The 27,779-nt window shown below is 42.1% G+C and overlaps 5 protein-coding genes across 8 annotated transcripts in view; 2 read left to right on the forward strand and 3 right to left on the reverse strand.

Moving 5' to 3' along the window:
• Positions 1 to 12,548, reverse strand: part of LOC108142980 (serine-rich adhesin for platelets) — a 37,788-nt gene extending 25,240 nt beyond the window's left edge. The window contains exons 1-2 of one of the 2 annotated variants that reach the window (XM_017267139.2): positions 12,164 to 12,548; positions 4,378 to 4,990 (exon numbers count right to left, since the gene is read on the reverse strand). The gene's annotated coding sequence lies outside the window, so the exon portion shown is untranslated. Of the gene's footprint in view, positions 1 to 4,377; positions 4,991 to 12,163 lie in introns of those variants that run through there. The other variant, XM_017267141.2, reaches the window with a different exon arrangement.
• Positions 12,549 to 13,786: 1,238 nt separating this feature from the next.
• On the forward strand, positions 13,787 to 15,726 carry LOC108143085 (alkaline phosphatase). Its single transcript, XM_017267302.1, has 2 exons — positions 13,787 to 13,897; positions 13,957 to 15,726. The coding sequence occupies exons 1-2, from the start codon at positions 13,837 to 13,839 to the stop codon at positions 15,534 to 15,536; spliced, it is 1,641 nt and encodes a 546-aa protein (XP_017122791.1). The 5' UTR covers positions 13,787 to 13,836; the 3' UTR covers positions 15,537 to 15,726.
• Positions 15,727 to 16,045: 319 nt separating this feature from the next.
• LOC108143003 (atlastin) lies at positions 16,046 to 26,700 on the forward strand. Of its 3 annotated transcripts, none has more exons than XM_017267184.2 (5): positions 16,046 to 16,171; positions 22,864 to 23,181; positions 23,249 to 24,462; positions 25,282 to 25,348; positions 25,409 to 26,700. In XM_017267184.2, exons 2-5 carry the CDS (start codon positions 22,987 to 22,989, stop codon positions 25,559 to 25,561), a joined length of 1,629 nt encoding a protein of 542 aa, XP_017122673.1. In that variant the 5' UTR covers positions 16,046 to 16,171; positions 22,864 to 22,986; the 3' UTR covers positions 25,562 to 26,700. The 3 variants fall into 3 exon arrangements, with proteins under 3 accessions (XP_017122673.1, XP_017122675.1, XP_017122674.1); XM_017267186.2 differs by lacking the exon at positions 16,046 to 16,171 and adding an exon at positions 21,375 to 21,523; XM_017267185.2 differs by lacking the exon at positions 16,046 to 16,171 and adding an exon at positions 21,541 to 21,622.
• On the reverse strand, positions 17,573 to 21,176 carry LOC108143002 (putative tyrosine-protein kinase Wsck). The gene is made up of 3 exons (XM_017267183.2): positions 19,920 to 21,176; positions 19,502 to 19,858; positions 17,573 to 19,350 (listed from the first exon to the last, which is right to left on the reverse strand). Exons 1-3 carry the CDS (start codon positions 20,658 to 20,660, stop codon positions 18,058 to 18,060), a joined length of 2,391 nt encoding a protein of 796 aa, XP_017122672.1. The 5' UTR covers positions 20,661 to 21,176; the 3' UTR covers positions 17,573 to 18,057.
• On the reverse strand, positions 26,618 to 27,169 carry LOC108143005 (metallothionein-3). Its single transcript, XM_017267187.2, has 2 exons — positions 27,013 to 27,169; positions 26,618 to 26,916 (listed from the first exon to the last, which is right to left on the reverse strand). The coding sequence occupies exons 1-2, from the start codon at positions 27,035 to 27,037 to the stop codon at positions 26,741 to 26,743; spliced, it is 201 nt and encodes a 66-aa protein (XP_017122676.1). The 5' UTR covers positions 27,038 to 27,169; the 3' UTR covers positions 26,618 to 26,740.
• Positions 27,170 to 27,779: the final 610 nt, after the last annotated feature.

A 27,779-nucleotide genomic window follows, 5' to 3' on the forward strand; every position in this document is an offset into this window, starting at 1 on the left:
TGCGCACACCCATTGGCATCCATGGGAAAGTGCAGACGCAGACGCGAAAACTGTGACGCCGGCCAGCCAAGCGAAATCTTGGCCACAACGGACACGCCTATTGAAAGACGGCCAAGACGGTCAAAAAGACGGCGACAACGTTGCACTTTTGGCAGAAACAGAAACAGCAAAAAAAACTCAAACAGAAACAGAAACAAAAACCAAAAGCACAACCAAAACCCAGCCCAAGCAGACTAACCTAAAAGGCGACCAAGGAATCGCATGCATTATTCACGGTGAGAAATGTCGAAATAAAACCCCAAGTTTTGCAATACGAAGCATTACATGTGCTCATCATTAGAAGATACCATCACATAGGCAAAATAAATGCACTGAGTGAAAAAATACTAAACAAAGTAATATGTTGTCAATAAATAAGAAAAGCCCCTTTCAATATACTGAAAACAGCTATTCATCTTTTTGGGGCTTTACATTTACCTTAGAAATTTTTGAAAAATTTTTGTTTTTGATAAACAATTTGGGTAGTTGATTATGAAGTTACTTTCAATAAATAAAAAACTCCTTTAATAAATATACAGATTTGTTTAATGTACCACAAAAACTTATTTAACCTATTTACTTTGAAGAATTTTTAATATATGTTTTTAATTAGTAATCTAAACATTTTTTTATCTCAATTACTGCTCCACTCTTCAGTTGATTTGAAAATATACTTCTAAAGTTAAATATGTTGACAATTTTTGCACAACCAATTTGGTTTTATTGCATTTTTTTGAATTTCTTGTTTTTAAGATAGTGCGAGTTAAAATAAATATTAGTCTTATTGATGATCTCAAGTTTAATTTGAATTTAAAAGTTACAATTTTTTTCACTGAACTTATGCATGTGCCTGAAAAGGCAGGGACATACTTGTACTTTGGCACAATCGTCCACGTTTCATCTATTGTTCGGCGGCTGCCAGCGGCCGTTGCTGCTGGTTTGTTGCTGTTGTACATAAGTTCCACTTCAAAAAACATAAAATACGCGCCAGATATATTTTTAGCAATCCGCTCATTTGATTTACGATTTCATTAAATCAGCTAATGGACATACCTCTCGCGTACACGAACGAGAGCCAGAATAAAGCGAAACCTGTGCGATCATCTCATCTCAGCGCATCTCATCTCTCATCCTTAGAGGAGGAACACGCATACGCCGTGTAGGCCGTGGCTACTTCTGGTACTTCTGGCCCAGTATATGGGCGACCACCTGTCGTTGTCAGTGCAAAACGCGACACAAAAGCTACCCCCTGCCTTTGCCCCTGTCGCATTTGATGTGGCTGCCATATCTTTTCCGCCAGACGCCTTCCAATTATGTTCCGAACAATGTTGCAGTCTATGTGGCCCTTAAAACCGCAAATTACTCACAATAATATGTAGAATATGCAGAAAAGCCCCATCGAGTGCAGTTTCATGAGGCAGAATTAAAATAGTTAGAGCTCTGTGAGGTATATTGCCACAACGAAATATTCAAGGCCTCTATCGAATTTTGCATCAGATTATAATTAATGAATTTGTGGCTGCATTGAAATGTGAGGCATAAATTGCATATCCTGCAAATCTGATTACAGAGCATAGCCTTCAACCACTTGCATCAGGATAAAGCCCCGCTCCTGCTGCCTTTATTCAAATACCTGATAAATATTCCACAAATTTCGTGTTTTATGTCCACATATTTTACTGCTGCAAGCTGTAGGGATTTGTCACTCTTCGCTGGGAATTTATTCAAATTATTTTTTATGAACAGCAAACAGCGCACAGCAGCCGCATTCGCATTCACATCCAAACATCCGAGCTGATGTTCGCGGCACACGTGCCACAGTTGACGAAAATAAATTCTTGCCTCGGCAACCAGAAATTAATAGTTCATCAAGCAACGGCAACGCTGACAGATAAATGACGCGACGACCGTCAACCGTCGAGACGCCAGACGCAAAGGCAAAACAAGCCAAACACTACATATAGTACATATATATTCCAAAAAGGCACTGCCTTGATGCCTGGCTGCCCATTGACATTCCGCTGGCGACGGACTACATTTAGCATGTTCTTCAAAAATTCAAGCCAGATTCTTTGTTTGTTTGTTTGTCCCCAGACATGAATAATTACATTTCTAACATAACTTGACTTTCACTTTATCAGCAATAGATCAACACTGCGTCCTCCATAAGTCATAAAGTCATCTGCTGAGATCGTTCTTTTTCGATTTCCCCTTGACGCAATGGGGAACGTATTACCGCATACGCAATAAGGCAAAATAATAAAAAAAAGTCATTCACGTAAAGCCAAATAAAAATATAATAAATAAATAAGAAATTCCTATACCTATTTTACGGTGACGTCAATTGTCTATTATTGCGCTTTGGTCATAAATTTGACTGGCAGGCATTGGTCACTCAAAAAAGTAGTGCTGCCAGCAGACAAAATACATAATAATAACCTACTAAAAAAAAAACCGAAACCAAAAAACTCAACATATTAAAAAACATCTACTCTACAGTGATATTCCTACTTAAAAAATAATTTGAATCAATTATTATTATATTTTTAAAAACAATACAAGCCGATTTTCTTGTTTTGTTTTGTAAATGTTTTGGAAAACACCTCTTGAACAAAAAAAGATTTATCCGGAAATGGACAAATTCACAACACTGGTTACTAGAGCCATACAGAAAACTACCAAATTGGAGGGAAACAATTTCTGTGATTTTGTGAAATATAATTACTTTTTCACTTCAATGGATAAAATAAATGAGAAAGGAAATAATGTGTCCATAATTCATAAGCAAAATTGATTGTTTCTTTTATATGTGAACTTAATAATGTTGACGAAGGATGCTGTTTTCATGCTAAAACTTGTTCTTAAAGTAATTAATTCTTATAAACTTTTAATTTTAAATGTTAAAGATTAGCTAGTTGGGTAATACAACAAAAGGAATCAATTAAAAAGCTTGTCAAAATGTTATTTTTTTTTGCATCCCAGTAACATATGATATTATTTGAAGTCATCAAAGTTAATTATATTATGTCAGAAAATTTGAGTTTGCCTAATCAAGTATAATAAATTACATTTTGAATTAATTAAATAGCTAGAATAATATAAACATAAAAGCTTTGGTAAAACTAATCTTTATCTTTTGTGGTAAAATTACATTTATATTGATAATTTTATAACCTCCAAAATTTATTATTATTTTTATTTAGACTAAAAATTCCTTATAAACATCGATTTCGTTTCATGTATCCAGCTTTAGTTATCAACAACACCTGTGAAAAGTGCAATTACCATCGATTCAAAAGCAGCAATGCATCATTCATGACCAACATATTTCCCGGAAATAAACTCAAACTTTTCCGAACAAATTTAAATTTAAAGTTTGTTCGAGGAATACAACTCAATGAAAATGGAATTCCCATGAAATTCTCCAGAAATTGAAGCCACATAAAAAATTACAAATTTTCCATTAGTCTGAAATAGAAATTTCTTGGATGACGATGCCAACGTCATTGAACTTTGAACACTGAGAATTGGTTGCTGTGGTGGTTTTTGCTGATGGTGTCGATGTCGAATGGTGATGCTTATGTTTTTGTTCCTCTTATTATTATGTATTACTATTGTTGTTGTCGGTGCAAAACTCACAGAGCTTTGCATTGTTGGCAGCACGTTTACGCCGCGTGAATTTGTCGCAAAACTCAGTGCCAATACCGCTTTTGTGTGGTGGTGTTCGTGTAGGGTGTGCGAGTGTTTTTGTGTGTCAGCACATATTTTAGATGCTTGTTAATGCCAGCCATAAATAAATTGGAACATTTATCACAGGAAGCGGAGGGAGTCATCATCATCACAATAGCGATCATCACATATAGCACAACATTGGGCGCAGTTAAGGGATTTTAAAAACAGCTCTACTGATTTTAGTCACAGAGCTACCAACCGTTTTAGATTTATTCCCAAAAACGTATTTTAAATATTAGTATGGAGTAAAAATATTAGTTTTAACAATTACTAAGACTTTTTGAATGTTTTATATATGAAACAACTACTTTATACTTTAATTTAGCTTTACAATTAAAAATCAACATTTTTAATATTTAAAGAAAGGATCAAATGATAAGATTTTCATAGAATTTTATTCCATAGGTTAGTAATTTTCTCAGTGTTCTTTGGCTTAACCTACTTTATTGGTTAGTCGTGGTTAGTACTCAAAACAAACGGAAACACCAATCAAACGAAAATAGGTCCAAATCAAACTTGAGCAAAGTGTGTTTATAGAGAGCAGGGGGTACGAAAGAGTAGAGTTCCTCGGGGGAAATTGGTTTTCATTAGCTTTTTATGGCTTACCGATCGATCGGGGTCTGCATTTGCGTTTTGCGCCGCGTCCCACGGTGCGTATGATGAATGTTGATTGTCGTATTCGTCTTGGCTTTCTCCCGTTGTCTCTCGTCTCTTGCCCCTTGAAACTGGCTCACTAATCTGCGGCTATGGCTTTTTCTCTACATAAGTGAGCGGTATACATATGTGTGGGTGTGGGTATATGTATATGGGCGCCAGTATCTGTATCTGTATCCGTAGCTGGGTACATAGATGCTGCTCGCTGACTGTGACATTGAATCGCAATTCCACCGTTGCTGATTGTAGTAGTTGTTTCGTGTTTTTTTTTCGCAATTTTTCCTTTCTTTTTGTTTTATTTCACACGCATTTCACACGGACACAAAAGGTGGGCCAGAAGCAAGAGGGCGCCCATTTTAGCACCTCGATTTCACATACTTTCCGTCTTTATGTACACAAAAAACACACACAAGTCACTCCTTGTTCTGCTATTCTACCAACGTTTCGTTTTTGTCCTTTTTAAGGTTTATAACTTTAAAAAGTCGTAGTTTACTTTAGCTGAGGGTTGATTCTTTGTAAAGAGGACGGCTTGACACGCTTTTTTCGATTACATCCTAACATTTTACTGTGGAAAAGAGAGAAACAAAATGGTTTTTGGTAAGCACAAATAAAATTTTATTTGGCTTTCTAGTTACTGAAGTTCTTGGCTTTATCATTGCTTTTCAGCACTGTTTTGCTACACTTTTGTACACATCGATTTTGGCTTTATGTAATTGCTCTGCTTCATTAAACAGTTTATGAATTTTTGTGTGCTGCTCTGTTTTTTTTCGAGTTTCGACATCAGTGCATTCTTCGTTATTACAAAATAAAACACATTTTTATACTTGGCCAACAACTTTGGCCATCTGCAATAACAAGGAGCGAAAGGAGAGCGAAACAGAAAATAGTAATAAAAAAAAGAAGGCAGATACGCTTGCTTCGGGCTTCTCCTCTCGTTTAGAACAAAAAGGCTGGGAAAAAAAGCTTTTAAGAACTGTGGGCCGTTCTTGTGAAATTACTTAAGTTTTCAATGCGTTTTACTCAATTTGACTTTGGGTCGTTGCCGACTTGCCGACTTGACTTCCATCCCAATCCCAGTCCCAGTCCCATCCCAACATCCAAACGATCCCCACCCATTACCGCTCGACTGTTGTCAGAATTGACGCATTAAGCGCAAAAAGTAAAGCGAGAAACAACAGTCGGAAAAAGCAAAAGAGGCAAAAGGGAAACCCAACCGCTCAACCCAGAAGCGCCCTAAAGTGGGCTGCCTGCTAACCGAGTTCTGGAGCCTTATCGTCCTGTTCGTATTAAATAATACGATGCTACGCAGTGGCTGAAGGGGGTGGTCTGTGAGGGGGTTTCAGATCTCAAGGGGGGGCTTTCAAAAATGTATTAGTTTCTTACTGACAAATTGGATAGCAGATCAGAAAATACGTAATTTATGAACTTAATAAAATGGTTCTTAAGAATTAAAAGAGTTATGATACTCTGTTCTCATATATTTTAAGAAGTTTGCCAGGATTTTCTTTCTTTTGTATCTTAACAAGATTATTATAGTATTATGATAACTTGATTTTTAATCTGAATTTTTCTCTCGAGAGCTAGATTTAACAAAAAGTATAAGTATTTCATTTAACTATTTTATATTGGTTTGGTCGGGTGAACTATATATTTAATTTATATTTGACTTTAAGTTTAAAGAGTTTCATGAGAATACTTTCATAAGATAATTATAATATATTCTTCTTCATCGTTTTTAGAAGTCAGGCTTTAAATGATTAGACAATAGATATATTGATATAAAGCTTTATATTTACTTATTAAAATCAAGCCAAGCAAAAAATGATTTGACAATAGATATACTGATAAAAAGCAGTATATTTACTTCTTAAAATCCTAAAAAATGCAATATGGATTTGCCCCCCTTTTACGCCCCTGTTTGTATGTATTAGGGAAGGCTGAGCACATAAAGAGAAGTCAAAATAAATCGATAAATTCTACATAGATACACAGCATCAGCAGGATAACAACAACAAAAGCGCCAAGGCTTGGCAATAAACAGCCTACGAAAGAACAAGCAACAACAACATTATGAACAGGAGGGGCAAAATGTTTTTCGTTTGCCTCCTTGAATTGTCCTTTCAACGGAACGAACCCAACCACCCAACCACCCACCACCCCCCGCACACATTCACACATCGCAGCTTCTCATTCAGAGAACCGAATGCGAATACGAATGCGAATACGAATACAAATACAAATACGAATACGAAATCCGAGTCCTTTTTTGTATGTGTATGTGGTTGTGTGTTTGTTTGGGAGAGTGTGTGCGTTTATTCGCATGCCTGAATGTCTGCCAATTCGCATTTGTGTATGTGTATATGTGTGTGTGTGTATCTGTGTATCTGTGTCTGTTGTTCTGTACTCCACATCTCTGTTTTCACATCTCGCTTCGTTTACTTTGGGCGTACGCAGGTACACACAGATACACACACACAAACACCCACAATTCGTTGGGAAAAATCAATTAAAATTTAACGCACGTTCCCAAGACTTGCCATAAAAATACATCTCTTACATTTCGAATGGCAATTGGGCCCCAAACACCTAGCAGGCAATTTAATTTGTCTAATTTGAATTTTAATTAAAAACTTTTACGGGTTCAATAACTTGCAAAGTAAACGAAACAACACAAAAAAAAAAAGCGGATTCAGTAATGGCTTAAATGAAATTCAGGTCTCATTTCCATGTAACAGCTGTCTGTCAACGGAAAAGTGGAAAAAGGAGGTGTCTAAAATGTTTATTCACTTTGTTGTGCTAAATTAAGTTCAACTTCTCTGTGTGTATGGGCGGGTATTTTGTGTGTGACTTTTTAATTGCTTTAAATGCCAATGAAACTGAAGCAGGTGGAAAAGTTTTGGCCTTCGGCTTACAGAGACTTAAAGGATCTTTTGAATAAATTTTGGCAGCAGTGAATTGGTGACTGCCACTTCCTCATTCCGCGTTTTGTTTATCGGCGAAAAGAAATAAATAAAAGATGCAAAAGGCAGTGCATACGCCCCCGAATGTAAACACACACAAATCCTTCATATTTCTCAAGACTCACAAATCTTCCAAGCGACAGGCACTTTCAATCTGGCAAATTGATGGCCTCTAATTACACACGCGGTATGCACGATATGTACGATACGTATCTTATACGTTCACTGCGCTTTTACAGCGCCAACAATGTAAATAAACAACATGCAATTTCACATGACTCTGGCAATATTTGAATTTTCATGTTTTACTGTAAGGCAACAACAACACACCTATGATACTGAAGGGGATTGCCCCAAAAAATGCCACGCCCCCCCAACAGCCCCGCCCACAGCCATAAACACACACCCACTCGCATGGACGTTCGCTTGATTCGTTTTCAATCTTTGTAGGATGTTGTAAAATATTTTAACGACAGCAATTTTGCCTCGCTCGCGGATGATATTAAATTTGCCATTGGCCATAATATTAAAATTATAATTTGGCAGTCCAATATTTATTTTCCCGTTCATACATTTTATGTCATATATGTACGTATATTTTTACCCGGCGCCCGTTTATGGAAATTTAATTTGGATTGGATGTTGATTAATAAATATCACCATGTCCTTGGGCGACGATCAATAATGCCGTGTCGCGACTACTTGACCGTAAATCTGGAATCGGACTGAAAACTGGAAACTGTACTTTGCGGCAGTTTGTTGCAACTCCTCGTTGTCATGGTTACTGTCATCCCTATCCCCGGAAGCCGCTCAATTTCCCTTGCATTGATATCTCTGATTCTAAAATTAAACTGAGCTATCCATCCCTCACCTGTGCATTGTGCATTGCGAATTGTGCTGCTTTACGGAGAGCGGTACACCAAGGTCAAAAAGTACTGCCTGTTTTGGTCACTAACTCGGTCTTGCATACGTCTTAAACTTCTCTAGCTCAACATATGAATTTTGTGAACATTTCCTATTAATTTATAAATTAAGGAGTTGAAAATTTATATTTGACAATCGTTATATTTGGGGAACTCAATTTGAAGTTACGTATTTTTAGCTGCTCGCAATTTTTTTAGGCATTTTTTCTCACTGGGTTTGTATAAACATGGGTTATCCCTTGGTAGTTGAAAACAATAAATGTAATGCTTATAGTATAACTTGCATAATTTATATGTTTAAAATTTCTCTATTCAAAAATGTATACTTTCTGAACACTTTCTTTAAAGAACTAAACAAAGGAGTTAAACATTTGTTTTTGGAAATTGTTTTTTTTTTGGGAATGAACTCAAGTTAAAGATACGTTTTAAAACATTTTTCTCAGGGTGATCATATATACTTGAATTATCTCTTGGTGTTGTAAAAACGGTGTATCTTAAAGTGCGCCTCGAATAGCGAGTTATCCGTTATAAACAAAAACCAAGATTTGAAAATCTATTACAGCGATTGTATCAAACTACAATCATAATTTATCAATTTTCGAAACATAACCTTATATTAATTTCGTAGTATACAATGATTTTTTATTGCGTACTACTTATTTGGGCAGGATTTTTAAGAATAGCTTTACCAGATCCAAATCAAACTTTATATAACGAAATGCAAACTTCGATTCCACATTAGTGCTATAAAGTGATATGATTTTTGTTGTTATGACCTTATAGAACTGAAAGTTGCGCCTTTTTCCCCAAAAATGGCAAAAGAATTGCGTTGACATTCAACTTCTGGTCGGTATGTCAGCGGTTAAGTGCCGTTAAATGGGTGAAGGTCAGTCAGTGCTGCAGTGAGTGAGTGCCATTGCTGGACGGCCTCCATTTCCATCTGTATCCACTGAATCATCAACATTGGAACTGGAGGACCGGGAGGCGGGCGGACAGAAGGCCATTAACCATATGCGACGGCCTTAAAATCAGCAAATGCAGCGAAGGTAAGCAAACACGCAAACACACACGACAGATACAGCCACAACACACATACGCCGTGTGGGCCGCAGAACAACCCCCAACCAAAAACGGTGGTCTTGTTTACTCAAACTCGCACACAAAAATGCTTTCATAATTTCCCGTACACACACAACCACACACACACAAAGCATCTACAGTAACAAATACATGCATAAATCTTCAGCTGGCGCCATTTCACTCCTTTTGGCGAAACTATAAAAGCCAGCCAGCGTCTGCTGGCAACCTCCGCCAAGTAACATCAATGTTTTGCTTGTTGTCGTTTGCTCTTCCATTCCGAGCAATCCCCAAGCTGCCACCCACCACCCACCAACCCCCTTCTTCCCTATTTCCAACCCCCTCTAGCCAGCATCCCCCCAATTACTCACACATTCAACGAGCACTCATTTAAACGAAGCACCCAACGCTTACAGCATAACGTCAAAGTTAACTCGCTGCTGAAACGCGTGCTTTTTGGGGGTAAAGTGGGTGGTGGGGGGGGTGAAATGTGGGCGGGGTGGCGCCGGAGAGAATGCTGGGAGAAAGCGGTCGTGCCGCACTGCTCTGGTCGTGCGTTCGTGTTATCCGCTCGTGCGTCCCGCATCGCGCATCCTTTTCCCTGCCAACAACAATGCTCCCTGATGATGTACTATGGGCTGGAGCTGGCGTATCATGGATTCAGGCTGGGGAATTCCCAAGAATTTATTCGAGTTACCCAGGGAAAACCTCATTTTTATGGGAATACTCTAATGGTTTTCCAGGAATTGAAAATAATTTTTGAGCTACAAAACAAGAAATATTCTTTTACTTTTACTTTTTGGCAAACTATGGACTCAAGTTCAGAAATTGAAACAAGTGAACAATTGCATGGTTTCCTTGAAATGCACACAAAATATACTTCCTAATCTAAAGCAGTTGTAAAATATTGAAAACACGGTCTTACGTGGTTGATTTGTGGTGTTGAGTGTTGACTCAGGAAGTCAAACTTTTTATTATGAAAGATAAAATAACTTCTTTTTTATCAGTGCTGATAAAGATAAAAGAAACTTGTTTACATTTCAAAAGTTTAAAAGCTATAAAAATGTTCAATGAAACATTATTAAATCCTATAACCCAAATTGTATAAACTCGAACATTATGCTCAAAAAAATAATAGCATAGTTTAAATTCAATAGTAATATTTTCATATTTAAAGGTCAATCGACTTAATAATTGTTCTACTCTATAACACAAATTTCTTAAAGACTACGTAAAGACCTTAGAAATCGTTTATTTATCTCTTTTTTCAAGAATAATAATAATTAAATATGATGAAAAACTTAACAAAAGCGACTATTTGCATTGCTAATTGAAGTCAAATATTATTGTAAAACAGGTTAAACACCTCGAAACAAACTATAATAAGTCATGCATTATTAAAGCAGCAGTAATAATGTTTAAAAAATATCCTATAAATATATATGACTTGTAAACTATAATTTAAACGTTGATTTACCAGTTTTGCAAATTAAAATTAATTTAATTAATTAGTAAATTTAACTCCAGCTTAAAGTTATAAACTCTTCTGAACACAAGCCACTGTAAACACACGCACACCACTGCAGACAACTCATTATTGGTACATTGTAGTGGGATTGTCAGATACGGGTACATTCCATTATACATTATAGTATTCCGAATGTTGTTACAAAATTGACACAGTGTGCAATCGTCCTTTGGCATGCCATTATTCCCCTTACCCCAATCCCGCTCGCATCTTTCGCTTCGATTCCTTTTCTCTTTACTGCTTTACTGCTTTCTCATTTCTTTTTTTCTCTGTGTATTTGTGTGTGTGTAGTTCGGTGGGAAGGGGGTGAATTTACGGGCATATATTTGTACGTGTATGTGGGCTACTATGTTAAAAGTTTGTTTCCCCATAAAGGACGGCCACACCCCCTGTCCACCGCCCCTTTCTACTTATATATGTGTGCGTGTGTCTTTTGGCAAAGTTTTTGGCTACTTTTATTTTTCGTTGTTATTTAATTTGTGTTTGTGTTGTTGTTGTCTCGTGTTTGACTTCTGAATTGTTGTCGTTGTCATTGTCGTTGTCAACGCTCCTTCGTTGTTGTTGTTGCTGCTGCTGCTGCTATTATTATCATGGTACAACTTCGCTAGTTGTTCATGTTTTTGATAACTTTCGTTTTAACTGTCAATGAAAGGCAATTGAAAGTTGTGAGATTGTTTGTGTGGAACACAGAAAAAGATATATGCATATTTCCCCTTTAAATTTTGGGATTCTTTAAAGGTGGCTAAGAGAAATTAACATAGAATCCTGCCAGGACATTTGTGAAACGGGAAACTATGTTGGCAGCCAGCTGGGCTTCAATAAAGATATATATATAGTATATGCCTGCCATATCCGACATTGTAGATATGTATACGCAGAGTCACATAATCCCGACGAACACACACACACACACAAACACACGAGAGGGCCCGAAACACAGTTAGCAATTTACTGTATTGTATTATGTATGAATTTTCCTGTGTGGCACTACATCCTCTATGTTTTTTTCGAAATCCCAATGATCCCACTGAAAAAATGGAATTAAGAGTAGCCCAAAAGTCCTTGCATTTCATACAGTTATACACACGACTGCACAAAAATCGAAAACTTTATAACTTTGCATTTCTGTCAACTATTTAAGGAAAAAAATCAATGCCATTCACTTCTTGTTTCTTGGTTAATTGGTTTTTCACCATCACTTTTATTTCGTGATTTTTCTTTTCTTTTTCTTCACAGAACGCTGCTCGAACCTTTTGTGTTGTTTGAAAATTATTGAAATATCATTTATTATATGTATTCATATATGCACGCGCTTATTAATTTATTCTTATGTATACGCATCGAATTTTTAAACGTTAAAAGTTTAGTTTAGCTTTGCTCGTTGCTTTTTTGTTTTACTTTCTGCCATCTACTTTGTCTATTTTATTTTATTTTAATTTTTGTTTTTTGTGTTGTTGTGGTGTAGAAAAAATTAAAAACGCGCCGTTGGTATAAAAATGTCTTTCAGCTAATGCGATTTTAACGTTTTGCATGCGAACCAACAACTATTTTGGCCAAGTGCGCGTTGCCAAAGCAGAAGCTCTCGCTCAGCATCCCAAAAACCGATGGATGCCGATGGATGGATGCTTTCCGAGATTGAGATACTCGTACTGCGAGATACTCTCGCTCGCTCTCAGGTTTTCCCCCAATTCGAGATACATCTGAGGCGTTGGGCGGAAGCGAGATGCAGATACAATCGGCCGTTGGTTCCTGCTCATTTGCTCAGTTGCTCATTGTTTTGATGCGATGCTGGCGCTTGCGCCATCTCCTCGCTGGGAATTGCAGATGGAATCCGATGGTTTGGCAGTCACAGCGGCTGCTGGCGCGCACATTCAAATCACTTTTCCGGTTAGGGGTAATTAGCCCGTGTTTATGACTTAACTGGAAGCCCGAAATAGAAACAGGGCACCGGGCACAGGCCACAATCAGCAGCGATCACGTGAAGAACTCGCGTGTTCTGAAAAAAAGGCAGGCGGATGCGGCAGGCAGAAACAGCAACAGCAACAGAAACAGACGAGCGGAGCGATCTCACATCGATCGAGACGAGCGGGCGGGCTGGCAGGCAGACGACGCCGGCCACTGATGATAACGATTGCCTTTGCCGCTTAAAAACAACAGTTTTCGAATAACATCTACAGTGAAGACCCGACAGGTCAAAGTACCTATTCGTGCAAAGCCAATCCCATTCCGATTGCACAAGTGCTGAGCATGCTGATCTCGAAACTGAAAGCTAGAAATGTCCGAATAGATTGTAATTCTAAATTTCATATGCTGTCACCTAATCCTTTAAAACAAAAATAAACAAAACCAAATTTAACACCATATTTTATTAAGCAAAATAAATGGCTCCTTAAATATTCCAATTTTGTTTATGTATCATATATTCTTAAAATATGATACTAAGGTTAAAACTAATTTTTAAGTTGAACAGTGAAAGAAACACTAGGAATTGCTGTTTGGTAGGTATAATCTTTATTTTAATTTTTTTTTGGAAATTATTCAAAGCTTTATCTAACTAGAAATAAATTGGTTTTAATTTAAAAAGTGTTTTTAAATATATATTTTAAACCGAAAGGAGATGCAGTTTGAGAAGAGATACAAATTTATGACTAATTCTTCAGTTATAAAAGTAAATGCCTTGTTCTTCTCAGGTAGGTTCCACTGTGCACTGTTCCCTGGGTGCAAACCAAAACCGGAGTATAGTACAACCAAGGCAGCGGGTGTTTTCCTTTATCAGCCGACGGGTCAGGTCGATGGCGGCAGAGTATTATGAAATCTCGGACCTGCCTATAAATATCGCAGGTCTCGTGCTTACTTGTATCAGTTGGTGGAGGAAACGTGCGGGCAGCGTACAGCCACCTCGAAAACCCAAAAAAGACGAACAATGATGAGGCTTCAGTTCTTTATTTTTCTACTCAGCCTAAGTGCTCTAGTCAGTGGAGGAGGTAAGTGCCGACATACCTTAGAAATCTGTACAAAAAAACTAATCCAACTGTACCCACAGAAACCTTCCACGAAGCCGAGCGGCGTATGCATCCGGTGTTCTCTTTATCCAGACTGGAGTCCCAAGCCGGAGGTCGCTCTAAAAGGGCCATGCCCCAGATCGTTTTCGATGCCCTGAGGGCGGAGGAGCGCTATGCCGAGTACTGGCAGGGATTGGCGGCCCAAACACTCGAACAGCAGCTGGACAGCAAGTCGAGACTGAACACCCAGCTGGCCAGGAATGTGATGCTCTTCATTGGCGACGGCATGTCCATACCAACGATCACGGCAGGTAGGGTTTACCTCGGGGGCGAGGAGAAGCAGTTCGCCTTCGAGCAGTTCCCGTTTGTGGGCCTCAGCAAGACCTACTGTGCCAACATGCAGGTGGCCGACTCGGCCTGCACGGCCACCGCCTACTTGGGAGGTGTAAAGGCCAACTATGGGACGATAGGAGTAAGTGCAGCGGTGCAGTTCAAGGATTGCGCAGCACAGTCGCAGCCGGAGCATCAGGTGGCCTCCATTGCCGCCTGGGCCCAGAGGCAGGGCATGGCCACGGGTCTGGTGACCACCACCTCTGTGACCCACGCCTCTCCGGCCGGAGTTTATGCCCACCTGGCCAACAGGAATTGGGAAAACGATGCGGAAGTCGCCAGCGACAATGGTGACCCCAATCTCTGTCCAGATGCCGCCAGCCAGCTGATCAACAGTCCGGTGGGACAAAAGCTCAATGTGGTAATGGGCGGAGGTCGGGAGAATTTCCTGCCTCGTGGCACCACAGATGCCAGTGGGTCGCCTGGTCGTCGGCTGGATGGTCGCAACCTCATCGAGGAGTGGAAGGGTCAGCACACGAACAGTGCACACTACGTGGAGAGTCGAGCGGAGCTGCTGCAACTCTCCAACCAAACTTCGAGAGTGCTGGGCCTGTTTGCCCCCTACCACATGGCCTACCATCTGGACGCCAATGCCGCGGAGCAGCCCACTCTGGAGGAGATGGTACAGGTGGCCATGCAGATCCTGGAGCGACAGAGTGCGGGGCGCGGCTACTTCCTGTTCGTGGAGGGCGGACGCATTGACCATGGCCACCACGACACTTTGGCCCTGAGGGCCATCGATGAAACGGCGGAGTTCGACAAGGCGGTGAGGTTTGCCAGGAGTCACACCAGCACGGATGATACCCTAATAGTGGTCAGTTCGGACCACTCACATACCATGTCGCTGGCGGGCTACTCCAGCCGGAAGAACGATATATTCGGGATCAACGACGGACAGCTGGCGGCGGATGATCTGCCCTATGCCACGCTGAGTTATGCCAATGGACCGGGCTACGACAGCAATTATCTAAGGGAAGGCGGTGCTGTGCGGCGGAAGAATCTGAGGGCCATCAACATGAAGAACAAGGACTTCATGTTCCCCAGCACAGTGCCCCTCGAATCGGAGACTCATGGCGGCGATGATGTGGCCGTATTCGCCAGTGGACCATATGCACAGCTTTTTTCGGGGGTCTACGAGCAGCACTTCATTCCCCACGCTCTCGCCTATGCCTCCTGCCTGAGCGATCGTAATATGTGTGTCGATGGGGGTGTGGACAGGCGACCACGATGAGGATTAACGAAGGGTCAAGGTCGAAAGTCCGGAGTGGATTGTATTATTCTCGTTTAAGAGAAAAATCAGTAGTTAAGTAATTTTTTAAGGGGGCTATTAAAATAATTAAATAACATACTTATATTTAAAACTGTACAATATTGCCTTATTCATTTGGAGTAAATTTGAAATGCAAATATGACATTTTCAACACATATATGAAGCCCACAAAGGTTAATGCATAGCAATTTACTTTGTGGATTTCACGATTGTCATTTCAGAACTAATGCTGTTTATTATGGCAAATAAACAATAAATTTATGCAATACCTTCGAAAGCTCATTATAAGATTACTAATAAATGTACCAAGTTCAAACTAAAGTAAACACTTTTAAGCGAACACTTAAATTTCCATTTCCAAAAGCGTTTTCAAATTTGATAATTTTTCTACTTAGTTATCGATTATATCTTGACTGCCTTTCGATGCCAAAGCATCGATAGTTCCCCTCGAATACCATTGCTTCCCGGTGATTTCCCGCCCAACCGCGAACGGTCACACCATTGGCAGAGCACAACAAAATACGTATTTTTCTGCTACCAAAGTGTCCAAAAATCGAGTGCAGCGAAGTCAGAGGAAAGCTAAATGGTTAAATAAAGTGAGTAACAAGGGCCACCGGATAATTCGTATTATTTGCGCAGTTAGCTGCGCTTTAAAAGTGTGCGTGCGAGTGCCAGTAGGCAGTAGTGCGTTGGTGTGCGTGTGTGAGCAACCAGTTTCCTTGGATTCCGATTCCATTCCTAAAAATCTCCATGTGTATGTAACAAAAACAATAACAATTTGCCCAGGCAAAATGCAAAACATTCGAAAAGTTGGCCAAGTCCGGATGATCATTAGCAGAAGCCCCTGATTTTCGATTACGTTGGCTTGATTTATTAATAATTATTGCCCGTTTGCGGGGAAATGATGTATACATATTTGGTGACTTCAATTGTTCGTCGTCATTCACCTTGAATTCTGGGCAAGGTAAGCGTTCAAAAGTCGCTGTTGGATATTGTTGCGCTTCATTTACTATATACCATACATACTCTTCAAGAAAGTCTTTCAGTTTCGCTGAAAACCATGTGCTTCGGGTTCCACAATAGTTACACGTCGACAAGACAATCTGATGGCTTATCGTTTTATAAGAAGGATCCCCTGATAAGCTAGCCACACAGAAAGAAATTTGTATATGATATGAGGATATCTCAAAATAATGATTTTAAGCTTAAAAAGCATAAGAAAATCGTTTATATACCTGCTTATTCCGATGATATGAAGATCCTTTTGATGATTTTGTTATCAAGCATTGAAAATCTATCTTACATTATGGAGATACTAACATTATCTATACATATATATATATACCTGTTTGTCCCAATACTATTATCGACCTGCGATTTTTTCTGTGCACTTTGAGATTGTAGGCCACACAAAGGGAATTCATATACCATATAGTGGCCTACTCTTTTCTATGACTAATAGCATCTAACTGAATCTCGCCTGCTGCCAACAAATTTCTCTAATTAATTCTTAAACAACATCACAAACAATAGATGCAGTGCAAGACCTTTAAACTGATTAATCGTCAATTTTGATCCACTCACACATGTGCAGCGCCGTCGTTTATTTTCTATTATTAATTGTTGCTCGCCAGCGATCAATGTTTTGCCCTCTCTTAGTTGTTGGCTCAGTGTTTGATTTTGCTCGGTTTGTGCAACATCAGCGGGGATTCACAGTCTGGTAAATGAGATCCGTTGGCAATCTGGCCATTCATCCGTAGTTTATTACACAATTTTGACGCCGGGCCTGTCAGTAGTCTCTTTATCTTTCGCTCTTTATCGAGCACATTCGATTGAACTTTGTTTCGCGTGGGGAAAGTCGTTTCCGTTGTTTGGGATTGTAGATTAGCTATTAGCTACCTTATAGATACGATCAGCTGTGACACAGAACAAGGCATTAATTGGGCTTAAAATTTAAATATTTACATGTTTTTAAGCAACGTCGGTGTAGAGAGATATAAATTCATGAATCTGTTATTATTAATATTTTATGAGTGTCGAACTGGTAAAACTAACCGCTATCTGAAAAAAAACTGCAACTAATAAAGCACTTGGAGTAAAAGAACTGATTAAAGGTGTACTTTTACTTTATATTGTCATTATAGCAGTGTTGTTTGACCTACAAGGCAATGAAATATGTTTTGTACCCGTTTAGCCACAAACTTCTTGTTTGTTTTCTGTTTAACAACTTTTTTAAGAACAATCTATCTAAGGTTTAATGATTTTATTAAATCAATCTGGTCTGTAAACGTTAAAACAAATAATCTGCCAGCTGTGTTTCAGCCAGAATTTCATTCCTAATCGATTGCAAGTGAACATGTCTAAATCCATACTCAACTGTATTCTAAGAGATATTTTCTCTTAGCAGGAGTGACTCATTGCCGAAATCTACTTTGTCTCTCGCTGTCTAAAGCTAATTACTCTATTCGACTGCACCTCAGCATCAGCCCATCAGCGCAATCGTTTCCAGCTGCGGCAGGTACGGGGGCAGGGTGTCCAGTCCGCCGGCAGCCACTCGATCGAAGCTGAGGGCATGCCGTGGTGAGGTCATCAGCTGACGCACTCCGAAGGCCACGTCCTCGCAGCTGATGCGCTCGCTCGGCTCCAGCTGCCAGCAGTTGAGCAGCAGCTGGTAGAGATCCCCGTACACGTAGGCCGGCTGTGCGGGACGCACTGCAGCCCGGATGGCCTCGAGAAGCTGCTGGTTGGTGCCGACGGCATTGGCATAGGGTGTGCCGCCCAGGGAGCAGCATTCCCAGGCCACGCAGGCCAGCGACCACACATCGGAGCGGGTGGAGTGGTGATGCTGGTGGCGCAGCACCTCCGGAGCTAGCCATCTACTCTGATCCGGCTGCTGGCGACTCGAATTAATGTATTGCAGCGGTCCAAAGACGCTCAGCTTCAGCTTGGACTCGTCGCTGGTCACGAACACACTGTGCGAGCAGAGCTGGCGGTGCACAACTTGGACGCTGGTTAGATACGACATGGCACTGGCCAGCTCGTAGATCCACTGCAGCACCAGCTGCTCGGAGAGCGAAGTGAGGCGTTGCGAAGGTGCCATCAGGCGACTTTCCACCAGTCTCCGCTTGAGACTCACACGCTGCTGCTCGAATATTAGGTAAAACCAATCTGGACTAGCCGAAACTCCATGGAAATCGAGGACGTGCTCGTGTCGCTTAAGGTGGGACAACTGACGAAGTTCCCTCAGCAACTGGGCCTGAGTAGTTCCATTCAGATCGTCCAGGCATAGTACGTGCAGAGTGCAATCCTTGGCCAAAGCGTTAGTCGAAACCACTCCTGTTATAATTTCGCCAAAGCGTCCATCTCCGATCACGTCGTTCACATTAAGCCGCAGTGCACTCCTCGGTATCCGCTCAAAACCCTCCACCAACTGTTGCAACTGCTGCTTAAAGTTTTCCGGCGAGTGAGGCACTGGATCGTCCTCCACCAGGTAGCCATTGTTTTCCCGTTCGATGATGGGCGTCTGCAGCGTCATCTCGTGGGTATTGCCTCTTGTTAGTCTTCGCCCGCGGCAAGTTTTGTAGCGCAGATAGAAGTAGGCAATCAAGCTGATCAGGAGGCAAGTACCGAAGATCACGCAGGTTACGGCCAGTGCCACCACCGAGGACTGACCCTTGTCAAAGGTGGCGTAGCTAAAGTCGTCCAGGGAGGTCACATGTTGATCGTGGGTTCCACGGCTATACAACGTCTTGGTCACGCCTTCGAGGGTGCTCACCTAGAAGTTGATTAGTTAATAGGTGTTATATCACTGCTGAAGCTTAAATTTAGTTGTTGCTTAGAACTTTCGAGCCCATTAGGCCTCTTGTTAAATTTAAAAGCATTGGCAACAGAAACTTTGTTCAGTTCAAACAATGACCAATACTCACCACTCCCAGACTGATGTGGACATGGGCGTTTGGCTGGTCCAGCGGCTTGTTGCTGAATCGTCCGTACCGCTTGCCATCGCCCACCACAAAGTGCCGGGTGCGGTTGTCCTCCGGGCGGTCGTAGTCCAACTCAGCGGCTATGTAGTAGGGCACCCCATCCTGCTGCGACTGCTGCCAGCTCCCGAGGAGCTGTGAATCGAATGGCTGACTCAGCGCATTGTCCACATACTCCACAATGACAAGTAGTGTGGTCAGTGGTCCGTTGTCATTGCGGATGGGCGACAGCTCTATGGTGACAGTGCGATCGGTGCGGCTAACGATTTTAGGCGGCGGTGGAGCGGGACTGGGCTCGCCCACCTGAAATGTGAAATAGCAAGGGGTTAGGTAGGATTCGCTGTCTAATCCATGCCAAACCCACCTCAGTAATGGCCTGCAGGGAAGCCTGACCGCACTCCGATTGAGCTGTCTGTTGAGGAACTCGACATTTAGCCCTCACGGAGATGTTATACAAAGTGGCAGGCTGCAGATCCGTCAGCTCAAACTGCGTTTCCGTGCTCTGCACCATGAACTCTGGCTGCGGGAAGGCGGGCAGCGAGGAGTAGGTCCTCACAACATGAGCCTTGATCAGGAAGTTGTCCAGCAGCTGGTTAGGCAGCACTGCCTCTGCGCCGCCGGCCAGGAGCAGTTTCCTGGCCTCGTAGGCATCCCATTGGAGGGTCAGGCTGTTCTCCGTCCGGTTGGATATCCTCAGATGATGCGGAGCCGGCTGTTTGCTGACCGCCGTGGAGTAGTACGAGTGGACACCGATTCCGCCGCAATACTGCGCTTTGTTGGCCAGGCATCGGGTGTTGCACAGCTGATCGTCCTGCAGCTCCTGCGGCTCTAGGAGATTGGCACAGAAGCACTTCTCGGAGGCCAACACGGCGTAGTGGTGTCCCTGATGCTCGCAGATTTCAATGCAGGTCTGCGGCGTTTTGGCGTACACGGATTCGTGGAGCAGATCCGTTCGCGCCGTGTAGCAGCCGACGTAGTAGTAGGCAGGTGCTGCTTCCTGGGGGGCAGGTGTTCCTCCTGGAAGGAGGCTCAAGTACATGGCCACGAGGCAGCTGGAAAGCCCAAACCGAAATGGGCGGTGTCCGCTTCTCAAACCGACTTCCATGGCTAGCAAATTGCAAATGAGCAGCTAATCCTGCACGCCGGATGGCTGATATCCGCCTGGGCTTTGAGGGGGCCAATTAAACACTTTTTCACGGGCAGACAATTTAGGTAAATTAAAAACTTTTATTCTTTTTCCCCGCTCAACATTTTTCAGCGTTGTTCTTCTTCTTCCCTGGCTGTTCTGTTATTGAGCGAGCCAGTTGTTGTTGCTCTCGGCAACGGCGTGTTTCCAGTTGACTAATCGCTCTGCCGACGTCGACGCAGGTCTCACAACTGTTGCTGTTACTTTCCAACAGTTTTGTTTACATCGCCTGTTAGATCCAACTCAAGTGAGAGCAAGTGAGACAGCTAACGTTATCTGTCGATCGGTGTGGGCTGGCTGAACTGCTCACACACCTGTTGGACAAGCCTAGCTTGACAGCATTGCCAGTTGCGTTTTGGTTTTGAATTTTAAATCTCTTTTTGCGCGCCAAATACTTGGTGTCAAGAGAAAATGTTTCTTTTAATTAAGTGGCAATGTGTTAATTATGCCATTTTGCTAACGTTGCAGCTGCAAATGCACATCTTACCCTTCCCCACCTTTCTCTTGACATGTGGCCCCCACAAAAAGAGAGGCGATCAGAGAAGAGAGAGTCGGCTCTCTTTTTCTACTATTCCATTTAGTAAGCGGTGACTTGCGTGTTGTTGCTGCAGTTTGATTCGGTTGACAGTCGCGCTGGTCGTGTCTTTACGTCTATATATTCCCATTCCGCATCCCAATCACATTCAATTAGGCCCCGCATAACTTTTATTTGGGCTATAGGTGATAATCGCGTGTCTGGCATAATTCCCCGATCTCTCCCAGCTGTCGGTGTTGTTGTTGTGGTACGCTCTCTTTGTTTTGGCTGCGCTTCCAATTAGAATCCAAGTGGTCCAACTGCGTAGCGCGACAAAAGCTGTCGACGTCATCACAGCGCAGCTAACGTAATTAATTTTAATGTGTTCCCTACGCTTACATTCAATTGTGCTGAACACCTAAATCGATTCGGATACCTTTTGAAATCTATATCTATTTTTCTGCTGCTAAAAGCCCTTAAAAGTGTGTGGAAAACGGTGACCTGGTTCTAAAAGCAAACTTAAAGAAAGTTAAGGTCGGTTTTTGATTAGGAGACCGGTTTTGTATCTATTTTTACACCACTCAACTTTAGAAGCTCAAAAGATACTTTATGTTCCTCTGAAAAAGTGACCCGGGTAATAACTAAAGATCAGGAAAGTTAGGATCAGTTAAATCATCAGCTGAAGAAACCAGTTATTTTTAATGCCTTTGCTTTCCAAAGTGGTTTTTAATTCATAACTTTTAAGTTTATCAATTAGGGTCTTGGAAAAGAGATATAATTTCCAGTTGAATCTGTTTTGCTTAATAGCAATTCCATAAACAGTTGTTTGCTTACGTGCCCAATCAATTATTGCTGTTTCGACACTTTAATTTTCATTTCATATACAAATTATATACATATTATTATTATTATTATTAGACATAAATTAAAAATGCCAATTTCTAAAAACGTTCGCCAGTTAAAATACAAAACATAAATGTACTTTAAATTTATGGTTATAATTAAATATTTTATTATGGTGTGCTTTGGCTGGCTCGAGGTCTGGGTATTTATAGTGCCTATTTTTATTGTTCAAAAACACTTTCTTCTCCTTTTATTGCAATTATTAGTTTAAATATACACAATATTAAAATTCAATTTAATAATGATAGCAATGAGTAACACCTTTCTTGACTTTAATTCTTTCCCTAGTCTTTCATTAAAATTCCTTCACTCAAAAATTGATCACTAACAATATTGCCTACACAGTACAAAGTACTTGGGGCTAGACACATACATATGTACATATATCCCACGCACCTGAACAATCCGCTTACATGTTGCGGCTGCCGCAGACATAGTCTGAAATCAGCAATCAGAAACCGCGGAGCAGCGCTTGGTTGGGTTTATTTTTGGCCGCCTCTCATAATTGCAGGCCTTTCTGTCAGTCGTGTTTCGTGATTCGCGTGGCTGTGCCAACACGAAATAAAAATGAAACGAACTCGCCAGCCGTTGGCCCAGACTCGCGGTTTTCCTGCCAGTCCGGAAATGGAAATCTTCGCCGAGAAAGCATTGTAAACATTTGGCCCTTACACTTACTAACCCCAGCTACCCGTTTTCTATTTGCAGTTGACAAGCGGACAACGAGAAGATTAACAAACCGGAATAAAATTCCTCCAACGGAGCCGCACACACTCGGAGCCGGAAACACAGAGAAGAGACCGCCGGACAGCATACAGGACAGGATACAGAATGGGCGGCTCGGCAGTGCAGGTGATCAACGCCTCCGAGGAGCACACCTTCGTGCTCAACGAGGAGGCGCTGAGCGAGGTCCTGATGCGGGATGAGGTCAAGGATCGGTTCGTCTGCGTGGTCTCGGTGGCGGGCGCCTTCCGCAAGGGCAAGAGCTTCCTGCTGGACTTCTTTCTGCGCTACATGTACTCAAAGGTGCGTCCCGTCTTTCAGCTGCCACCACCATTTGTCTTTGGGATGAATATCCATTTCTCACCAACAGTATGTGCACCACGATGCGACGGACTGGCTGGGCGACGAGTCGGACCCTCTGGAGGGCTTCTCCTGGCGCGGCGGCTCCGAGCGCGACACCACCGGCATCCTCATGTGGTCCGACATATTCCTGCACGACTACCCCAACGGCGACAAGATAGCCATCATCCTGCTGGACACTCAGGGCGCCTTCGACAGCCAGAGCACGGTGCGCGACTGCGCCACCGTCTTCGCCCTGAGCACGATGCTGTCCTCGGTGCAGATCTACAACCTGTCACAGAACATCCAGGAGGACGACCTGCAGCACCTGCAGCTCTTCACGGAGTACGGCCGCCTGGCGCTGGCCGATACGGGCAAGAAGCCCTTCCAGCGGCTGCAGTTCCTCGTCCGCGACTGGAGCTTTCCGTACGAGGCGGAGTACGGGGCGCTGGGGGGCGACAAGATTCTGAAGCGACGACTGGAGGTGTCCGACAAACAGCACCCGGAACTGCAGTCGCTGCGCCGCCACATCTCGTCCTGCTTCACGGAGGTGGCCTGCTTTCTGATGCCCCATCCGGGCCTGAACGTGGCCACCAACCCGAAGTTCGACGGCCGGCTGAAGGACATCACGGCCGAGTTCAAGAACAGCTTGCGCACCCTGGTGCCCATGCTGCTGGCGCCCGACAACCTGGTCTACAAGGAGATCAGCGGCCAGCGGGTGCGGGCCCGCGATCTCATCCAGTACTTCCAGTCGTACATGAACATCTACAAGGGCAACGAGCTGCCCGAGCCGAAGAGCATGCTGGTGGCCACCGCGGAGGCCAACCACCTGACCGCCGTGGCCGCCGCCAAGGAGCTGTACGGCCAGCTCATGGAGGAGGTGTGCGGCGGCACGCGGCCGTACTTAAGCACCGCCCACCTGGAGACGGAGCACCTGCGGGTCAAGGACAAGGCGATGTTCCAGTTCGCCGCCAAGCGCAAAATGGGCGGCGAGGAGTTCACCGAAAAGTTCCGCCTCCAGCTGGACGCCGATCTCGAGGAGGTCTTCGTCAACTATCGAGCGCACAACGAGAGCAAGAACATCTTCAAGGCGGCCCGCACCCCAGCCGTGTACTTCGCCTGCGCCGTCATCATGTACATCCTCAGCGGCATCTTCGGCCTGGTCGGGCTCTACACGTTCGCCAACTTCTGCAACTTGGTCATGGGAGTGGCGCTGCTCACCCTGGCTCTCTGGGCCTACATCAGGTGGGTTATTGTGTAGACCTTAAAGGTTAAATGAGCTTCCCCTGGGATATTACAATTCTATGGGTTTATTTATTTAAAACTAAAAGCTAACTAAAATTAAGAGCATTAGCGACTGGGGCCTCCAATTTAACAATTTAAATTTTATATATGAAATTTGTTTTTGTAAGGAAAGTAATAATTTTATTTATGTTATTGGTTGGGTAACAATAATATAGGTTAACTTGTCATTTCCTTGCTTAGTTTTTATTAATCAGCTTTTATTTATTTATTTTTTTTGTAATATTTTTTTTTAATCTAACATTTGACACATTTAGAAATGAGATTATTATTGTATGTTAATTTCGGTGGGATTTATAAAGTCACAATATTTTTTTGCATGATTAGTAATGTCTAAGAACTTTTTTGATTAACACCAGAAAATAATTTGTTGTCCAGCTTAAATTTTTTACATTTATTATATTTTGTTGAATATGTACATATCACTAAACTAGGATTGAGATAATTGGGATTGTATAGTATAGTACAGTGGATAGGCTTCGCGGATTTAAAGGATACCATTCTATGGAGGGTGAGGGCAGGTCATTACCTATTGACATGGATTATTTCTTTATAAATTTATTTCTTTTAATCTGATTTATTCTATTATACCAGGGAGATGACATTTCTGGTGGGTTTATACATAAGTTGATTTCTCAAATATTGCTTTAGCTTCTAGGAAATAAAGTGATAAATATAGTTCTTCTACACAGTTTTTAGTTCCTAACACAATACCATTAATTACTTAATGTGTACTCACTATCGATCTCATTTCCATTTCAGATATAGCGGCGAGCTGAGCGATTTCGGTGGCAAGTTGGATGAGTTTGCCACGCTCATGTGGGAGCGGGTGAGTAACTAGATATCCAGCTCTTCAGTACACAAAATGAAATCCATGTTTCACTTGCAGTTCATGCGACCCATCTACCACGGCTGCATGGAGAAGGGCATCCAGCACGTGGCCACCCATGCGACCGAAATGGCCGTGGGCGGAGGAGGGGCGGCTGCCTATCGCTCCCAGAACTCGGTGAATGCGTCCAATGGCAAGGTGAAGCGCTCATGAGAATACGCCCAAGGAGCGCAGTCCAGGAAGCAGCAGCAGGTGCCGACGAGCCCGCATCCGCCGTTGCCGCCGGCAACCACCACCACCACCACCAACAACAACAACAATAATAATAACAACAACAAGAACAACAACAATGTGGCATACAAATCAAACAAGAGCAACAACATAAACGAGGCGGACGGTTTCATCCACAACATCTGGCGCAAGTTCGGCGGCAGCAACGAAGAAAAGGCCAAAGCAGCCAGCACCATTGTTAGTCCAGCGGCAGCCCCATCCTCTTCCCAGGCGCCAAACCAAAATAGTCGCAAAAAGCGCAAAGTGAAGCGCAATTAGGTGTCCATGCATGATGGACAATGAACCATGAACCATGAACCATGGACCATGGACCAGCAGAAGAATGGTTCGACGAGCCTCTCCAGAATCCCATTTTGAAAGGAGCGACCCCCTCTAATTTGTATAAAACTTAAACTTTCTATTGTGTGTGTTAGGAGGAGCACGAGAGAAACACAAATCGTCTAGCTATTAATTGCCCTACAAGGAAGTTGTTTTTATATATTGCATTAATTGAAGTGTAGATGGTCTATATATTATGTAAACTTAAGAGTAAGTGCATCTTTAGTAAGTGGCTCGTGTCTGTTAGAAGTGAAATTTTAAATTGTTTTTTTACAAACGATATGCGTCTGAAACGGAACGGAACGGATATATGAAATTTAACGCTGTAATATAAAGAAATCGCTAACGAATTTAATTTGTTTAATTTTCCATCTGAGGCGTATACACACCCTTAACCCTGTTCCATCTTATCTCATCTTTGGTATAGAATTCCATAAGCAATCTATGTATAAACAGAGTGCACATTGTTGTTGGCTGGTTTGCTAAGCGCCTCATTTTGCCACCTTTTGTTATTAAAATTAAATTACAAAAAAAAGAAAAAATAAAGAAAACAAAAACAAAAATCATTGCCACCCATGAAAGTTGAACACAACGGCAAAGCAATGCTGGTATAGGTCATTAGTTTATCTTGTGCAGTAAAGTATAGAAGTCTTGGTTTTGTTTCGATTAAACAATAAATGTATTTAATGATAACAGCTCACTTAGCAGTTATGGCCATCGAAAAATAAAAGGAACGAAAAGCATTTCTCTCTGGCCTCGAATGGGTATTGCAATTGTCGGCTTCTATTTCTTGGTGTCGCCGCAGCACTTTCCCTTGGCGTCGCCTCCCGCGGTGTCGCCTGCCTTCTTGCAACATCCGCCGGAGGAGGAGGAGGCGGCATTCGAGGGATTGCAACCACATTTTCCGGGACTCTGGCACTTGCAGCTATCGCTGCACTTTTCCGGAGTGCATTTGCATTCTGCGAAGCAGTGGTTATTTTTATAATTATAACTTTACTTTTTTCATGAAAAGGCGTATGAATCGTTTATGCAACTTCATGACTATACAAACTCACCTTTACCACAACCAACACACGGCATTTTAAGGGAATTTTTTCTTTCAAAATTGCTTGTTCTCCCAATTTAAAATCGAATGAAACAATGAATTTTCTGACTTAAGTTTGGGGTGGCTATTTTCCGGAACTTGGCATTTAAGTAAGCGCATGCGTGTTACGGAGTTTACTTTAATGGAAACCCTCTACCTCCAAAGCAACAGGTTAAAATTGAATAAAAATCCATTGAATACCATATCAGTCGTTTAAATTACATATCGGGTCTACTCTGCGGACTCGATATACATATGTGGCTTACAACTTGAGCCTACTTCTATACAAATAAATAAAATTTAAAAAAAAAACAATCTTTCTTATTAGGTTCTCAGCACTGCTAACGACCTAAACTACCGATCTTGTTCAATTAATTTGTACTCCGAAAATTAGTTTTTAACTGATGGTGGTAAGCTTCCCTTAATTTTGCGATTTTTAGCCAAGGTTTGAATGCCAATCGATCGGGCATCTTTCTACGAGTTCAACGAGGTATGACATTCCATGCTTGGGCCACGTTATCCTTGCGTTTTGGCCAAAACAAAGTTCGCATTTCCGGAGTGCCATGCTCTCAAGTTGAAATAGATTTCTGGATTTCAGATACCAGGCGAACATAATCCGTAGCAAGTTTCAGTTGGTAATTTTTGGCAGAGCGAATAACGGTTGTTTTTTTCAAAATGGCCGCCAAAAGCATATTTCCCCTCACCAGTGGAAGCCAGCTTCCTGGAAAACAACCGTTG

The sequence above is a fragment of the Drosophila elegans genome, unplaced genomic scaffold (genome assembly GCF_018152505.1).
Source record: "Drosophila elegans isolate 14027-0461.03 unplaced genomic scaffold, ASM1815250v1 contig_468, whole genome shotgun sequence".
Lineage (NCBI taxonomy): Eukaryota > Metazoa > Arthropoda > Insecta > Diptera > Drosophilidae > Drosophila > Drosophila elegans.

Bases quoted from the DNA above. Each gene is read 5' to 3' on its own strand.
- LOC108143085 (XM_017267302.1), top strand. From the start codon at position 13,837: ATGATGAGGCTTCAGTTCTTTATTTTTCTACTCAGCCTAAGTGCTCTA. The intron at 13,898-13,956 runs GTAAGTGCCGAC...CTGTACCCACAG, and splicing joins TGCTCTAGTCAGTGGAGGAG to AAACCTTCCACGAAGCCGAG.
- LOC108143002 (XM_017267183.2), bottom strand. From the start codon at position 20,660: ATGGAAGTCGGTTTGAGAAGCGGACACCGCCCATTTCGGTTTGGGCTT. The intron at 19,859-19,919 runs GTGGGTTTGGCA...TTCACATTTCAG, and splicing joins CCCTGCAGGCCATTACTGAG to GTGGGCGAGCCCAGTCCCGC. The intron at 19,351-19,501 runs GTGAGTATTGGT...ATCAACTTCTAG, and splicing joins TCCACATCAGTCTGGGAGTG to GTGAGCACCCTCGAAGGCGT.
- LOC108143003 (XM_017267184.2), top strand. From the start codon at position 22,987: ATGGGCGGCTCGGCAGTGCAGGTGATCAACGCCTCCGAGGAGCACACC. The intron at 23,182-23,248 runs GTGCGTCCCGTC...TCTCACCAACAG, and splicing joins TGCGCTACATGTACTCAAAG to TATGTGCACCACGATGCGAC. The intron at 25,349-25,408 runs GTGAGTAACTAG...TTTCACTTGCAG, and splicing joins CCACGCTCATGTGGGAGCGG to TTCATGCGACCCATCTACCA.
- LOC108143005 (XM_017267187.2), bottom strand. From the start codon at position 27,037: ATGCCGTGTGTTGGTTGTGGTAAAG. The intron at 26,917-27,012 runs GTGAGTTTGTAT...ACTGCTTCGCAG, and splicing joins GTGTGTTGGTTGTGGTAAAG to AATGCAAATGCACTCCGGAA.